Genomic DNA, 17,028 nt, shown 5'->3' with positions numbered 1-17,028 from the left:
AGGCATGTGTCACTTGCTTTGATTGGTGGTTAAAGAGCTCCAGGCTCAGCCTTAATGATCTCTCCACACCATAAGCGTGCACCAACCTCGAAAAAGTAGTCGCTGAGTCCTGACTTGCGATGTAATTGGTTTCTTGCAGTGCCCCTGAGGGGAGTGGAGTGGTCCGTCAGCCTCCTGAATCTCGGCTAATTAACCTCAACCTCGGCGCTTACACGAGTCTCCCTTCTTAGTGCGTTAAAAATAGGTCCATTCATTCGTTGTCAACTTAGTCGGCTCCACAAGGCAAGGTAGACAAAGCATGGTGCGACTGTCAGCGTTGCAACATCATTTGGGCTTCCTGATAGCTATCTTCTGAGTTGAAGCTGGCATATCGCCTTGGAAGATTCATGAAAGCTACTCATTTGTAGGCATCGAGGTGCTAATTGTAAGCAGGTGCCGGATGGACGCGTTATCGGGCCGCCGTGAGAATCACAGGTCGACTGTCTTAGTCTCAACCCCTCGCTTATGTTCTCTTGAGGCTTGGGGCTAGGGACGGGCTGGAGTGGAGCAGGACAATCTGACAGACTAACCTCGGCGCTTCTGCTAGGGTCGTCTTGAAGGGTGATCCCTCATAAAGGCATTGTGCCCCGCTAGGATCGAGGAGGATCTTGCAACGAACGTCTTTAGGCCTTTGCCTGCGTCGTTTGCCAGAACCAAACAAGCGACTTGTCGCCATGGAGTTTTCCCTACTGTATCTTCTGTGGATATTCTCCCCAGTCTTGGCATCGTTCCTCCACGACTTTGAACTGTAAGGTCACTGATCCCCTGCTCGACTTACCCCTGACAGTTCCCAGCTCATCCTCTCTTCTCCTACCGCGTTCAAACCCCACTAGCAGAGACGGCAACTGTGGTTCTAATTCTGAGACTAACGCGACATGCCTCACCTCCACCTTCGGTAACTGCTGCTCTTCCAAAGGGTTCTGCGGCAAGACTTCAGCATACTGTGCTGAGGGCTGCCAAGATGCGTTTGGCACCTGCTCGTCAATGCCTGATGGGCAGCTTGTTAGTACCTCAGGATCATGCGGTGCGACTTCTACAAGCAATATCACATGTCAAGGGAGCACGTATGGAGACTGTTGCTCTTCATTGGGGTACTGTGGCAAGAATGTAACCTATTGTGGTGACGGGTAAGTGCAGTCTTAGTCCGAGGAGAGCTGAATTTGCTCCATCGGCTCCTCAACCCTCTTCTAGATGCTGCTAACATTGGGATTTGAACAGGTGCCAAAGCGAGTTCGGTACTTGTTCATCCGTTGACGATGACGAGACCTCCACGACCACCGCAACAACTGACAAGACTTCAACCTCGACGGCGGCGTCAGCTACGAGCCTTGGTGCTATTTCTATTGACGGAAACTGCGGATCAAATTCGGATATTGACGCTATCTGTAAAGGCAGCGAGTTTGGTGACTGCTGTTCGTCATTGGGGTACTGCGGCGGGAACTCGAGTATGTGAACTCGCCCAAGGGCCGTATCTAACCCAACAATGCTGACTCGACTCTCTAGGCTACTGCGGAACGGGCTGCCAATCCGAATTCGGTTCCTGCGATACGACAACCTCGTCGACAACCTCGTCAGCAACCTCGTCTACAGCTTCGTCTGCAAACTCGTCGACAGACTCGTCAACAGGCTCCCTCAGCACCGGCGCCAAGGCCGGGATCGCGGTCGGATCTGTCATCGGCGGGCTTGGAGCAATCGGGCTTCTCGCTTGGCTTCTGATACGACGAAGGAAGAATAACAAAAAGCCTTCGCTGCCGAAGATGGATGAAGCTGCGGGGATACGTGATAACGAGGCGAGATATGAGATGCCTGAGCAGAGTCTTGTTGAGTTGCCTGCTGATTACGCGAGGGTACAAGAGATGAAGAGGGTTGACGATCGGGTTGCGGCAGGGTATGATGGAGCATACAGGGGACATTAAATTCCGATTCTAGCTTGTAAGTTGGCTCTATAGAATGTAATCGCCCATAATGGATGTGACACTGGTGGCGTGTGACACAAATCGCCAAGAGATTTTGAGGAAACCAGCAGGCTAGAGTATGCTATTGATACACATAAGAATTGGCTCGTGCGCTCTCGGGCCGTCCCTGAACCTTGTCACTGTCCCTGAGCGACGCAACTCTTGAGCTAAATAAGAACGGAAAAATCCTGGTTTATGGAATAGCTCCTGATCACGCCGCAAATTCGCTCGATCAAGATAAGATTCACTTCCTTGGGACTCGCTCCCCGCGCCGCTACTGCCACCGTCGTCGTCTTGGACCAATCCGTGTATGGCTCTTGGACGGGCGCGACAGCGGGTTGTCGGACGCCGAGGCCGAAAAGGGGACACCCAGGCTCCTAATGACGATTGAGAAGCACCCTCAGACAATACATGAGCTTCGGCGTCTTCTGATCCGCGACTGCTCGCTTCATAGTCTTGCTCTCGAGGCGTTTTAAGCGATAGTCGTTTTTTGGAGGGACGCGTCATATGTCCCAAGAATATTGTCGTGGGTTAGAGTAGCAACGCCTACAGGCATGTTGTCACCTCGACACAGAGCCTCGTCCGTGTCAAGCGGCGCAGGGATAGGCCCCTTGCGGCGCACGTACTGGAGTCAAGGGATCTAGAGGCGCATCATCATCTTGAAAAGAAGCCTGATCTGGGGTCAAATGCGTGAGATCCGGAGTCTGCGATGCCTGTACCGGCGTAAGAGGGTTTACGGAGTGGCCAGTGGGCGCCTGCCTACCTGGGACTGTTTGATGCCTGATGAGTCCAGCTCTACTTGCGGGCTCTCTGAGGAGACCGCACCAAATCCAGGCGGGCTCTCTGTCTTTTCCATCTTAGTGCGGTCATTCAGTTTCTCTTGGCCTGGCACAAGAACCGAACAGACAAGCGGCAGCCGTCTGCCATCACCGAGACACAACCAAGTCTTGTACCCGCACAAAGCTCTGATGGTAGGGAAACAAAGACTCGGGCAAGTTCCCATATTTACCACAGCTTCTACTCTGTTTAGTTACCGCAACAAAACAAACATCCAGTTAACAAAGAGAACAAACAAGGACACTACAGTCACGCACACTTGCGTCGGCTCCATGCTTGCAAGCTGCATATCAGTACGTATTCAAAACCCAGGACAACGTCAAAGAGGGGGGACAGATAGGGAGCGCGGTTGACGATCAGAACCGCACTGCGAACCTTGAACGTTTGGTTTAGTAGTAGGCTAGCTGAGGGGGAACACTTTTGGGGAAGGTTGTGTTTCCATGTACCCCTTGTGGAGCTTATTCTGATTGAAATCTTAGGCTTCGTCCCTACTCACCCACGCAGCATGTAGCTTTTTAAGAGTGTACTGGTCTCTCAAGCGCCTAATAGTTCACTTATTCGGAGGCTCTATTCTCCCCGATAATGATACTACGGTCTTCCCAGCAGTTCTTGCTGGGAAGGCCTACCTTGACTGGTTGTTCATTGGAATTTGAAAGGTTCTTTGCCGGTGTCGAACGTGGCTGTTCACTGTTCAGTGAAATTATCGAAGTACGTCTTGTCTCCTTCTCTGCTAGTCTCAGTTATTGAAATCTCAGCGTCCATGATTGATCGAAGGTAGTCCAAACTTTTACTAAAGAACGAACGGTTCTGGCGAACCCCACTCATTTGTGCATAATCTTTGTGAGGCGATATTATGCAACCATGATTAGGTTTAGATGCTATGCGTCCGATCCCTCCTTGGAACTTGCACGTATAACACTTCTCGACTGATTATCTAGCCTTTTTGCTCACCACTGGCTCGGATTCTGGCTTATTGGCCAGTTTGATCATCTTGCTGGAACCAGTACATGGTGCTACAGGGTAACCGACATCACAACGTCCCTGGGCGAAACTAGAGTCTCATTGGGATCAGTGGCACATTGTGAAAGATTCTTCTACGAGTTCAATTCAGATTTCAGTGACACATTTGATGGTTTGCGATGAATATGTCTTGGTAAGCTATTTACAGGAAGTGGTAGTGCAGAAGGTACAAAAGTCTATCATCATCGCCAAGACTGATATCCCGCAATGTCTTAGTTGACGGAGATGGTGTAAGCAGAGGTCTTGAGGACAGCGTTGGTACCTAAAACAGTCAATAGTCGAACATAAATCATTGTATGGAAGTATCACTCACCCTCGAAAGGCTCGGTACCAGCCTGGAAGCTGGTGGCAACGTAGCTGCTGGGGACACCCTGCTTGCTGGTAATGTAGTTGAGGAACTCCTTGAGATCAGCCTGGAAGTTGCCCTGGTTGCTGGAGGCGACGAAGGAGATGACATCGACGTCGCCGTTGGGGCCCCTGTAGACGTCCCACTGGACACCAGCAAGGGTAGGGCGGTCAATAACACCCTTGCCGGGCGTGGAGATGGGGAGGGCACCACCGTAGGCACCGACCCAGATCATGATCTCGTAGGCGTTCTTGGAGGACGCGGTGGGGGCGAACCAGAGATCGTACGAGACGTTGGCGATCATCTTAGTTCCGGTGTATCTGACCAGTTAGACAAAGACAAGGGTGAGGGAATGGGCTTCTTACCGCCAAATCCAGCGGGTGGAAACCGACTTGATGTCGGAGATCTTCTTGTTGATCTTCTCAAGAGCCACGTTGGAGTAGGACTTGACCTTGCCAGGGCCACCAGCCCAGGTCCAGCTGGTGGACCAGACAAAGCTGTTGCTCTTGACCGAGGTGAAGGTGGTGCACTGAGAGCCAGAGGTGGCATCGCCCTTGCCCCAGTTGTTGTGGTAGACGGTGTATCCAGAGGTGGCCAGAGAGCCAAAAGCATCGCACCAGGTGGTGTCTCGCTTCCCGATAGTCTCGGTGGGAGTAGTAGGAGTGGCCACAGCCGTGGCGGCAAGGAAGGCCGAAACAATACCAAAGAACTTCATGGTGACGATTTGAATGTGAGACTATTGAGATGAGATGAAGTTGAAACTGGTGATGAACAAACCAACAGAATTGGCATTAGCTGAATACTTATATAGGCCAGAAGATCTGCCGTCTCTGATAGAGTAAAATCCTAGTCCCTTAATATCCGGGCTCCTGAGATTGGCCCGTGTGTTGGACCTGAAACCCCTGGCTCGGCCAAGAAGTCGTATGCGGCAATGGGTCGTTTTACGGGACCCCATCAAGTGCCGACAAAACCGAACCACATCAGGCTAAAACGGGATATTCCACCAATGGTGTAATTCGCCTTAGAACCATTGTTTAGAGTTACATTCTCGGGAGTTCTCCCAGCAATAGGGACCGGGCCTCGTGGCGTGAGATGGGCCTATGGGAGGTTGGACGATTAAACTAGCTCGATTGAGCAGGTTCTCGGAGCGGATTGTTCGTTTCTAAAAGAGGAAGTTGACCACTCTCGAGCTATTCCCTTTGAGCGCGAAAGAGAAGGTTCTTGCGCCAGTGTCGGTTAGATCAGTAGAGTAGAGTTTACAAGCAGAGGTAAAGTTTTCGTATACGACGGTGAACCTGCATATATTGAACTGTATTCTCTCGGGAGCTCCGTTATCCTTGTAGTGTTTCGCGGTTCTGAACAGGGTTGATCCATCGCCTCGTGGCTGTTCAGCTGGCTGTGCATTATTCGTGAACAGCTGATGTGCGCAGCAAGTAATCAAGGTACCCTATTGCCAAGTCGCTCCTGTTACCCTGTTGTCTTTGTCTTTGTTTGTGCTGATGTTTGAATTTGTCAAGCTGTTCAGTGCACGTCAGCTTTGGGCAAGCTGTGTGAAAGATGGGCCGCGTAAGCGCTTGACGATTGAGAGACACAACCAAGCACAATTTAAGTGCCTTTTGTGCAGATTGTGAGTTGACTTAAGGACTCTGTTCACGCCCCTCCAAACACCATGAGGAAATCATGATCGTAACGTGCAGAACTAAACTGTCAGAGCATGCTTGTGTTCTTGGACAGATAGATGGCAACAAACACAAACAATTTCCATAGCGCTCACAGCTAAAGTTTACCCAAACCGTTGACTCTTCGTCATTGTTTATCATGCATGCCTTCGTTTTGACCAACATAATGCACCCATCAGTCATGGGCAAACTCCACTCACAACCTGCCAGACCACAACGACAGAACATTCTTTGCCCAGCTGCACAAGTATAAATACCCCGTCGATATCCGCAAGATGTTCAGTCTTTCCTACTTCATCCAGCACACCTTCATCTTCATGCTCAAGCTTGAACACAACTATCCTCCAGGGTGGCTTGAGTCTAACATGTATAAGTCTTCTCTTCTGCCTTTTATGTATTCACCATCACCTTCACAGCAACATTATAGACAAGCCTGAGTCATAACACTTCGCAACACTCTTCCTAGTCTTTTGCTCTCTTAATGTCATAGACTCTGGTGTCGGTTGCCTTCCCGCGTCTTGATCCTTGGATATCACATATGCTCAGGTAATGGATTTATCTACCTCCAAAACTGTAACATAATCTCGCTGCCAAAAGATGGTCACATGAATACACCATCTTTCTCTACTTATATCTTTCCCCTCTTCTTTCACGGCCATGACATTCCATAGAGCCACAAAGACATCAGTCAACACTCACTACCACTACCAACCTCCAAGTAAAGCAATACTTAAAGATTTTTATATTAGTCCCAAAGCAGACATTCTACAAATAATGACTTAGACCACCATTCACTCCTCTGTCTAAAAAGAGACGTAAGTCTTAGCGCCATTACCCGAGCAGTGGCAGCGCACTGGCAGGCAAAACGCACATTTTATATAACCAGATCTTATTTTTGGTTTTTGGATTTCTTTCTTCCCACAAAAACACAAGAATCCACAAGACGAAAAGGCATTTTCCACGCAAATCATCACAATGCCACGACCTGGACGCTTCGCTCGCACCGTCCCACGCCGAAGAGCATTCGGGAACGCAGTTCGGGCGCTGCGGCGCGCGCGGCGCGCGCGGCGCCGCGTCATCGTGACCGCCGTGGTGGCCGCCATTCGCCGGGTCAGTCTCAAGTATGGCCCTGGACAAACACCAGCTAACAGTCATCAGATCTTCCCGGCCCAAGGGGCAAATGACTACAACCATACTGAGGAGACGACGACCGAACCTCTTCAAAATGATGAAGATATTCTCGACGAATATCTTCGAGGTCACGAAAGAGGGTTTCGTCTTGGTTTGAGCCGTGGCCACGACCGTGGCTATCGCCAAGGTGTAGCTACTGGCTACGCCTATGGCCTTAGCCACGGTCAACAGGTGGCCTACGATGCCGGATTCGAAGCTGGCATTGCGTACAACAGGGAGTACCAGTGAAAGGTAAGAGCTCTGCCCTTTCTTCCCTTTTCCATTCTAACGGTTCATAGCAGCAAACAGAATCATAGTTCAGGGTGACATTGGGTGATTGTCATCATAGGGTCAAATGCAGTGGCTTCGAGGTTTCGTAAGAGCTTATCATTTCGCTATTTCCTTCGGTGACATTGCTCCTCAGACTTCTTTTCTCCTACCGCTTAACTCACTATTTGACTCTTTACCTTGCCTACTCTTTGTCATGGGCGAGAAGCTCTTAGTCCACTCTGTATTTCTCCTTCCAAGGGCGACTGTTGTATGACTTTAGCCTAGCAGTAGATGGCCGTCTTCTGCTTTCTCAAAGAGGCGTCGGATACCATCCAACATAGCCACCGCTGCCACCGCTGCCACCGCTTCCGCCGCCGATGAGAATGAGAGACGAGACGTAGTCGCCTATACCCCAGTCGAGGGGAAACCGGCGCGGCCCCGACCACGCAAGGAGCCGATGAATGAGAGACCACCGAGGGGGGGGGGGGTAAACGACACCGACAAGAAGACGTTCTTTAACGACTACCCGAGTGGACGCCGACAAGCGTTCCCGCCATGGCTTCCTCGAGGGGCGCCAGCCTGGGGACATCTAGGGCCACCAATATAAATGTGTCGCTAGAAAAGACATTTTCAGGAAGGACTCGACATTTTATATAACGAAAGTTACCTCGGGGGGCGGTCCGGGGAATCTGATGGAGGGAATGTGTTTGGTGAAGGCAGTGACTCAAAGGTATGGGGTTTCTGCCATGCTCGGCGCGTCGCTGCCGTCGCTGCCGCCACCACCAGCAACACTACCACCGCCAACGCTTCTACTCGGACGGCAAACAACGACACCCTGTTCGACAAGAGACTAGAGACCTCGCTCTAATTTGAGTAACAAAAATTTTGGAGCCTCACGGAGATGAAAGCGCCCGACCCACTCACCGCTGCGATGACGAGCAACTGCTGGACGAAATTTTGGAAGGACATCGTAGCGGACTCCTCCAATGTTACTTTCTCGGCTTCTCGAGCGACCAAATTTCTAGGTACCTCTCCGGCCATGAAGATAGACACTTTCACGGGAACAACGAGGGATACCAGGATGATCGGACGGAACGGTTACGTCGTGGGGTGTCCGTGGAGTTTGTCCCCCTCGAAGAAGAGTCTACTACAGGTCTTCTAGCCACCAGGGCTTCACGTCAGTAATGCAGGGTGAGGGCCGCGAGAGCTCCGATCTCTAGCACATTATCTTTGTGGTATTGGCATCTCAGGTTCTGGTGTATGCATCTGGCTGCTCTAGTTCCCACGAAACAACCTTCGAGAAACCGAAGCGATGTCGTTTTGAATTATATATATGGCCCATCCCCGGCACAAGAATCATATACCGGCGTTGATAGCGGCGTGCAACACGGAGGAATACCGAGACAGGCGTACCGACTGTTACGCGGCTTGGCGCGAGGATGGCTTCCTCGAGGGGGAAGCTATTTGCTTCAACCAAGGCTTCATTGCTAGATTTTTCTTTGCCCATGGGAGGTGCATCGTTTGACTCTCCATTTCCCTGTTCTTTCCGGGGAGCCGCAACCTCTCACCCTCACCGTCTTTGCTCTCCCCAAAAGAATACGTTCTTTATATACTATAGAACCGCCTCCTACGGTACGTATGCGAGCGCGCCGTCGTGCGATCGTTCCGTCAATTGTGGCCGCAGTCCGTCTGGTGAGTCCCAAATATGACCTTTCAGAAATGTGAGCTAACGGTCATAAGATGCTATCGGAGCAAAGCTCCTTCAACGACGAAAGAGGGAGGCTCCACGAGCCTCCAGAGATCACCGACGAAGATCTCTTGGACGAATATCTCCGCGGCCATCAGCGGGGGCTCCGCCTTGGCCTCCGTCGGGGCCAGGAGCGCGCCTACCGTGAAGACATGGCGATGGGGTTCGCCTACGGGCTGGGTCAGGGGCAAAAAGAGGCATACGATGCTGGGTTGGAAGATGGCCTAGCGTCCAGGGAGTGAAAGGGATCATATGGTAGGGGCTCTATCCTGTTTGCATTTCCATTCTAACTAAGAAGCCACCAGAGCTTGCCCACTACGAGGCCCTCATGGATGAATTCCTCGCAGAGCACCGGCGAGGTTTTCGAGGGGGGCTCTATCGCGGTCGAGATTTGGCATTTAGACTTATGGTGGTCATTTAATTCATGACGGGCAAAAACGAGGGTGCGCCGATCGGGCGTCCTTGAAGCTTTTCCCTGGGCTTGTCGATTGATGACTCCTCAAATGGAGCAAAAGAATGAAGACTCACTATCTAAGCAACAGCGGCCCTAAGTCTCTAACATCATATTCAATCAGTATCAGTATACGTGACCTCGGTCTACCTCGTTGCCCCCACCTGCCTATCATCGTCGTCCGTTGAGACGCTACCTAGATCACCCATCTACATTCTGCGCACGGCCGAGCCCTTCCACCGCCTGAGCCAGCTTCATATCGTCAACCATTGTTGACGATGCCAAGAGAGGCTCATCTGGTATTGGTACAGCTAGAAAGGTATCTTGGGTTAGGTTGCTATATAACTACTTCCTACGGAAGCTACGCCGCGAGCGTCGCACCGTTGTCGCCAGTTTGAACTAGGTTAGTCCCAACTAAGATGCTCAAGGAAGATAAGCTGACAGTGCTAAGAACGGCATATGTATACCAACATCTAGGGGAATCTAGCAGGACCTCTTCGTTTTAACGATGAGGCGCACCTCGATACCGCTCGTGGTTCTGTGAGAGAGAACACCTCAATGGTGTCACTCTGAGGATGCGCTTGGTTTCTCTAAGAGACTGGTAGCTATCATCAAACTTGGCGAAGCGGAAGAGACGTGTTCTTGCGTTATATATACGGCCTATTCTTGGGCACCAGAACCGGCTGATAGCGTTTAGAGGGGAGTGTACCAAGGGGCAATAGGTTGGTACAATCCAAGAGGGAGAAGACAGACCAGATGACGAACGGGCTGGGCTCTTGCGAAACCCCCCTAAATTGCCAAGCAGAGGGGCGTCGCAACGTGCCCTTGAAGCCTTCCGTCTCAGCTTTCTCGATAGCAGGAGGTCTGGTTACTCATTCGGCGTCGGAGCGGCTACACCTCGGGGCAAATGGTTGGGTATAATCTTGGCCATCTCGATGATCAAACAACGAGAGATGGGATGAATGCCCCCAAGGCGTTCCCTGTTTGCTTACATCGCGGCCAGCAGTTGGGTTTCTCGACGGGTTTACCCATGGCCAAGGCACACCTAGCACCTAGGAAATGAGATCTTTCAGCATCCAAGCACGTCTATATAAACACAACGTCGATCGCAAAGACGCAAAAAAACATCGACTTGAGCAGATCAGCCGGGCTGCAGCAGCCAGAACTCATACGCAGGCACGCGTAGACAGTTTCGATGGTTGCGCTAGTTTGTGCGAGGTCAGCCCCGAACAGGGTCCTCAGGGATGACAATCTGATAGTCGCTGGATCCTCCGGCATGAGCAATGGACGGCAGCACATCAACTATATAAGAGCCTGCCAATGGACTCGTCAAGCCGATATCACCGGTGAGAGGTGGGAAGAAGCTCCCGGTCCTGATGGCGAGGTACGATTGGACGGGTACTGGAGGAACACCGCAGAAGATCCTGCAAGGTTGTCGTCTCGGGTTCCCGGAAGGACGCTACGCCGGGTGTCTTAGCCCTTACGCTTGGGCATTCCGCTAATTCAGAAGTTCACTGCTCATGTCCGCCGTCACCACCGCGATCAAAATCGCCGCCGTGGCCGATGAGCCGAAGCCAGATGGTGTAACCGATCAAACAGCCGAAGGGGGAACCACTGGGACGACCGCTGAGACCACTACCCCTAACTACCCAGCCCAGCCAGATGATGAACCTTTGCCGGACGTGTATCTGACCAGTCATCGCAACGGTTTTCTCATAGGAGCCCAAATCGGCTTTCGTGAGAGGCGCCGGCTCAGGGAGGAATTATGCTATGACTGGATTTGTTTCTATTGTTGGAGGTTCTCGAGAGTCACTGTCCAGGAGAGTTCACTCGACTGATCTTCCATAGCGCCAGATCGGCTATATATAAGGGTAGACCGAGGGTTATAATGACGGCCATCGGGATGGATACGCGGCGGGAAGACGAGGTAGATTTCAGGAGGGAGAGGAGATATTCTACACCGAGGGGTACATCGCCTGCTTCTTTCATGACTAAAAGACAAATCCTATCAAATTAGAGCTAGCTGCTTATCCTAATATGTATCTTAGTACTAGGATAAGAGAGCATAGCTCTATCTAATATCTATCGTATTAGATGCACTAGGATAGCAGAGATAATATTAGGATAGCATATCAAGATAGGCAAGTCTAACTAGCTAGGTCCGCCGGCGACAACTCGATTAGACTTCCCCCGTAATAAACTCTCCCAGTCATAGTCAGACCTTTACATTTGCTTCCTGCTGCAGCCGCTCCGATATCGTCAACTCGCTGTTTCGGTTTTCATATACATATCGGGTCAACATCGACAATGACGCTTCTGGGAGAACCAATCCTGGGTGACACCATCCCTCCTGTTTTGTTAGAGGGCAATGGTTAGTCAGACTTGTCCTGGGATATAAACTAGTACGAGGTACACACGTTTTATGGGTGGTTATGGGTTGCGTTTGGTGGGTAGAACTTGATATGCGACAACTTGAACTGTCATCCTTTCTAGCCAAGCATTCGCTCGGTTCGACTATGAGTGACGAGTCTGGTTGACTGGCCATGATGAAGGGAATCGCGTTATCAAGGTCGAATCAGATGGATAAGGTCAAGTCGACGGAAGGACAGAACTTAGAGATGCTAATGCTGGGTAGTAGTTATCAAGTAGCATCGAACGGCACAATGCCCTAGGCTGGCATATTTATATTCTCCATGTGACGATTTTATTCCTCCTTCCCACTCCTTTCCCGTATATTGTACTTTTGTGACCTGTGGATATAAGAACATAAGTACACGATGCATTGAACTATTCGATGACGACGAGCCAAGATTGTATCTTTGTTATGGCCATTTACCCAGGTCAATTTCGCCCAAGTCGAATTCATGCCTCTCCATTCGCTGCCTTTTCGTGAGGTGCGGAAAGAGCTGGGGTCAAGGGTGTGTAAAGGATGTCCTTCTATGCTAGGGCGCCGCCATCAGCCCGAGACATGGATGGCGACATGTCCTCTGTAGGCGTGCCCCAAAACTTGAGGCTTGTACTTCTGAGAATCAGTCGCCTTACCACCGACAGTACATGGTTCGCCTCAAACCACGAGTCCGCATCTTGGGTCGCATGACACGTGTCGTTTCGAGGCGGCTGCTTATTTCAACCCAGTCGGGGAAACCCGACAGGGAGCCGCACACGAAAGGGGCTGGGCAAACGCCGCAACTGAAGCTTTCTGCAGCCTTGGCAAGTTGTGCAAGTCCCCGTGCGTCTGTTTCATGTCTTTCATCAAATAAAAACCGCGTCAGAGGAATCTCGCCGTCTGACTCCCAGCAAGAAGCGGGCGATCCTTGCTCTTTTGGCGTGTGTTGGTGAAGGTTGCTTGGCCAAGGGCTCGAAGAAGCGGTGGGTGGACTTCTGAGCGACCCAACAGAGATAACACAGCCGTAACACAACTGAGGTTGGTGAATTACATTGTCCTTTTGCGGGCCAATTATGTGCCATTCCATCAAGGCACCGCCTCTCCCGCGAAACGTGGCGCTTCTTTTCTTGGCCTTATACACCGACCTCACTCAAATGAAAAGGCAGAGCCAATCAAGCAAAAGTACGCAAACAATACAAAAGTACAGCCAAAAGCACAATGCCCCTCACGTGAAGTACCGCAAAGATGTGCATAAGTAGACCGGCTTCCTTTGATATCGGCACAAACTCAAACAGACTCGTCACCAAATCTTTGTCCAAACTGGCTTAGCTTGCCTTTTCTTCCTTTTCCTGTTGACTTCCATGTCCATTTTGACAAGATGGAAACGAATGGCCCGGAAGTCCTAGATTGGGCCAAACATACCAGCGAAATCCACGATCTCTTCATTTCCCAGGACAAAACTCTAGCCCAGGTCATTTCCCACATGAAAGAAAAGCACAATTTCAAAGCGACGTACTACCCCCATTGTAACCCGAGTCGCCAGATCATCAAGTTGCAAACTAACAACACGACCATGGCAGAGAGAGACAGTATAAACACAGATTCTCAAACCTGAAGAATGTGAGAGCCAACGAGTGGATCTGGATTGACCAGGAAATCCAGCGTCGCGCGGCAATTGGGAAGAAGTCTGAGCCCTGCCTGCTGGAGAGGCCGCTGCCAGTGGACCGCGTCAGGCGAGAGACAGCGCGACAGAGGCGTAGGCCTCATGTCACTATACCCCCAAATCGTAAGTGAGCAGACATCTTATTGTTATGCAGTCTGCTAAGGCAACCAAAAGAGCGTCCAAATCCATCTCTAGGGAGGATATCCGTCCGGACTCCACCATTGGCGGCGGCAAACATGCCAGGAGCAAATCTTGATCCGTCAAACACCCTTATGGGCAATGAGGTAGAGTCTCATGAGCCTCAGGTTTCTATCCAAGTATCACCTCATGAGGCTCTCTTCGTCATGCAGTTCGATCCGGAACAGATAGTTCAACCCGACGCTATGGACATCGAGGCTGTCATTAACAACCCTTGTAAGATATACTGCCCCACAGCTCTGATTTAAGCTGACAATCAACTGGTAGTCTCGTTTGATTCGTTAGGGACGTGGGACTTGGACGGAGATGGCGAGGTAAATCAGCCAACGCCGTATCGCCAACCTCCCGCGACAATCGTGCAAGATCCATCCAGTCCCGGAACCACAAGTTCCCCTCGGCCGCAGTATCCAGGAAGAAGATTGCCGCCAGTTCCTCAATTCTTAGACTTCGAGATTTTCGATGCTCGCCCTAGTTTTCAACTCATGGCGAATCTACCGTGGTTTAAGCTTCAAACCACCCTCGAGCAGCTAGGTGGGATTTCTTCACAAAGCTTCAACTCGTTTTCTAAGCTAACCGCGAATTCAGATTTCACAACTTCGCAGATGCATCCTCTTCTAGATGGAGGCTTGTCGTCGCTGACAGGCGTGTCTGTTACCCTTCCGCCTGAGACACGACGAGATGTCTTATTGAACCTACTCGGGCCAACATCGAATCATCAGCTTGCGGGAAATGTTTCCGTGGTCACAAACAAGCTTCAAAGATCCATACCTGAGAGATATGAGGGGGAGCTGTCTCATAAGATTGCTTACATCTTTGACTCCCGGTCGACTGATCCCTCCAGTCTGTTCGCGATCTTCAGCCTCGCAGCGTATTTTGCGTCCAACAACAAACTCGAAAGCACCCGAATGGATACCTTTCTTAAGTGGGTTATTGACCAAAAATACACCGAACACCTAGAGCGATTCCTCCAAGTCAACACACCAACCATCCATGCGTTTGCCACTCAGATTCTGAACTCTGCTGTTCGTGTCCAGAACGTCAAGGTTCTGACCGCACTGATGGACCTTGGCGTCAAATTTGGCAGCATCCTGGATAAAATACTACAAATCGGCGATATGGACTTCATGAAACTAGCTCTCTCAAGGGTTAGTCCGCCTTGCTTCGATGGGCAAAGGGGGGCTGAGCTATTCCATCTTTGTGTTGAAGGGAACCATTTCGATCTTGCTCGGATGCTTGCTACAAAAGGAGTAAACGTGGACGGAAAAAGATCCAGACGAACTCCTCTCTATTCGGCAGTAGTCCGCAAAGACATCCCTGCCGTTACGTTTCTGCTCGAATTGGGTGCCGATGTCAACAAGGCGTCTTTCTCATATGTTGGAGGCTATGAAGTCCCACTTGCGAGAGCGGTTTTATTGAAAGAGTCAGATATTGTGGCCGTCCTCCTGAAACACGGTGCAAACACTTCATGTAAAGTGGAAAAGCAGGACATCATGCAATGGTCTTCGTTGAACTGCAGAAACATCTACAGGCTTCTGCAGGAACACATGGGAGACATCGATGTAGGCTTCACAATTGGAGACTTGGTCGATGCTGCAGATGAGGGCAACGGCTCCCTCAATGCCTATCTACAAAGGCAGCGAACAACGGTTTCAAAGCAACAGCTCGAGCAAGCGTTAGGTGAATCCATCCGGCTAGGGTATATCGCAGTAACTAACTCGCTGCTGAAACACGGAGTCAGCCCCAATTGTCCCTTTTTGGATAGCCCGCCTCTTCGAATCGCTCTGCAGTCACACAAGCAACCCCGCAGGTTTTGTGAGCTTTTGATCAAGTACAAAGCGGATGTTAACAAGGATGATATTCTCACAGACGTTGTTCGTAAGAATGACTTTGAGCTCCTGCAAATCTTCATCGAGGCTGGCGTGAATCTCGAAGAGCAAGGCATGGAAGCTCTGGTCGAAGTAGCAAGACTTGGCCATAAATTTTTGGCAGCCTTCCTGCTTCACTTGGGAGTAGACGTAAACACTCCTGGGCTCGAAGAGAACCCTCTTCAAGTGGCGGCCTGGATGGGAGATTTGGAAATGCTTGAGTTCCTTCTCGATCATGGAGCGGATATAAATGCACCGGCATATCTGAAAGATGGCCGTACCGCACTGCAAGCAGCATTGGAGAGCGAGACCCCCGAAATTGCGTTGCTTTTGCTAGACAGAGGGGCTGACATCTCTGGTCCACCCGCCTTAGTGGGTGGAGTAACGGCCCTCGAAGCTGTTTGCCATAACTGGATAGATATTCCGGAAGACCAACTTCTGGGTCTGTGCAATTATCTTCTGGATTCTAATGCTCCAGTTAATCGACCGAACGGAAAGCCAAGTTCAGCACTTCATGGCGCGATAGAAAAAGGGTGGGACGGGATTCTGGCTCGCATGCTTGAGCCTCAGCGCAATGCAATCATCAACCACATGTGGTGTAATCAGACAATCAGAGAGGATGAGTTTTATATGTGGCAGCCAAGGACGCCAACTCAGCTAGCAGCAGACAACGGACAGTTGGAAACTGTGAAGATGCTACTTGACCGTGGGGCCGACATCAATGAGGCGCCAGCGTATCGATTTGGGCGGACCGCACTCCAAGCAGCCATTTCCCGCGATGAACCGGGCATGGAACTAGTGCAGTTCCTTCTCGACAACGGCGCTGAAGTCAATGCTAAGCCCGCCGTTCATGGAGGGATCACGGCTCTTCAAGGGTCTGCCATATCTGGCGATATAATGCTCGCTAAACGACTTATTGACAACGGCGCCGATGTCAATGGAGCCCCTTCCTTCGTTGAGGGGCGGTACGCTATCGAGGGAGCTGCTGAGCATGGTCGCTTGGATATGGTCCAGTTCCTGCTGAATGCTGGGGCAAGGGGCAATGTGCTCAATGGAAAGGGCTTCGAACGCGCCATTGAACTCGCGACAAAGAATGAACATTTTGCAATTGCAAACCTGTTGAAAAGCGTACCCGGAGCCGAGGCTTGAAGCAGAAGTTTGTAATCCTAGGCAGGTTATTTATAGAGCAACTATCACGATTCCAACCTTGCTTCTGCTGCAGCAATGTCGTCAGGTATTATGTTGCACACACGGTCTAGTAGGATAGCCTTCGGGCCAGAATCGGCATCAGCCTCTCCGACGGTAACAAGAGTTACAACATAGGATTGAGGTGTCCGAAGAGACCTTCTGCAAGTGTTGGCGTGATGGGCTGCTTGGCAGCTGTCAACAGCTGGCGGCAAAA

General features: G+C 50.8%; 5 protein-coding genes across 5 annotated transcripts; 4 read left to right on the top strand and 1 right to left on the bottom strand.

Moving 5' to 3' along the window:
• Positions 1 to 713: 713 nt before the first annotated feature.
• MRS44_012133 (uncharacterized protein) lies at positions 714 to 1,955 on the top strand (the record flags this gene model as incomplete). The annotated part of the gene is made up of 4 exons (XM_046276230.2): positions 714 to 787; positions 834 to 1,166; positions 1,258 to 1,484; positions 1,543 to 1,955. 4 exons carry the CDS (start codon positions 714 to 716, stop codon positions 1,953 to 1,955), a joined length of 1,047 nt encoding a protein of 348 aa, XP_046133419.2.
• A 2,108-nt stretch (positions 1,956 to 4,063) lies between these two features.
• On the bottom strand, positions 4,064 to 4,912 carry MRS44_012132 (uncharacterized protein; the record flags this gene model as incomplete). The annotated part of the gene is made up of 3 exons (XM_046272730.2): positions 4,064 to 4,113; positions 4,165 to 4,517; positions 4,563 to 4,912. The coding sequence occupies 3 exons, from the start codon at positions 4,910 to 4,912 to the stop codon at positions 4,064 to 4,066; spliced, it is 753 nt and encodes a 250-aa protein (XP_046133420.2).
• Positions 4,913 to 6,851: 1,939 nt separating this feature from the next.
• MRS44_012131 (uncharacterized protein) lies at positions 6,852 to 7,295 on the top strand (the record flags this gene model as incomplete). The annotated part of the gene is made up of 1 exon (XM_065618697.1): positions 6,852 to 7,295. One exon carries the CDS (start codon positions 6,852 to 6,854, stop codon positions 7,293 to 7,295), a length of 444 nt encoding a protein of 147 aa, XP_065474769.1.
• Positions 7,296 to 8,954: 1,659 nt separating this feature from the next.
• On the top strand, positions 8,955 to 9,305 carry MRS44_012130 (uncharacterized protein; the record flags this gene model as incomplete). The annotated part of the gene is made up of 2 exons (XM_065618696.1): positions 8,955 to 9,008; positions 9,057 to 9,305. The coding sequence occupies 2 exons, from the start codon at positions 8,955 to 8,957 to the stop codon at positions 9,303 to 9,305; spliced, it is 303 nt and encodes a 100-aa protein (XP_065474768.1).
• A 4,494-nt stretch (positions 9,306 to 13,799) lies between these two features.
• MRS44_012129 (uncharacterized protein) lies at positions 13,800 to 16,775 on the top strand (the record flags this gene model as incomplete). The annotated part of the gene is made up of 3 exons (XM_065618695.1): positions 13,800 to 13,977; positions 14,029 to 14,292; positions 14,347 to 16,775. The coding sequence occupies 3 exons, from the start codon at positions 13,800 to 13,802 to the stop codon at positions 16,773 to 16,775; spliced, it is 2,871 nt and encodes a 956-aa protein (XP_065474767.1).
• Positions 16,776 to 17,028: the final 253 nt, after the last annotated feature.

Source organism: Fusarium solani, assembly GCF_023522795.1.
Source record: "Fusarium solani strain SB1 chromosome Unknown bctg00000008, whole genome shotgun sequence".
NCBI classification, from domain to species: domain Eukaryota; kingdom Fungi; phylum Ascomycota; class Sordariomycetes; order Hypocreales; family Nectriaceae; genus Fusarium; species Fusarium solani.
The sequence above is the reverse complement of the archived record's forward strand: the minus strand, read 5'-3'. Positions and strand labels throughout refer to the sequence as shown.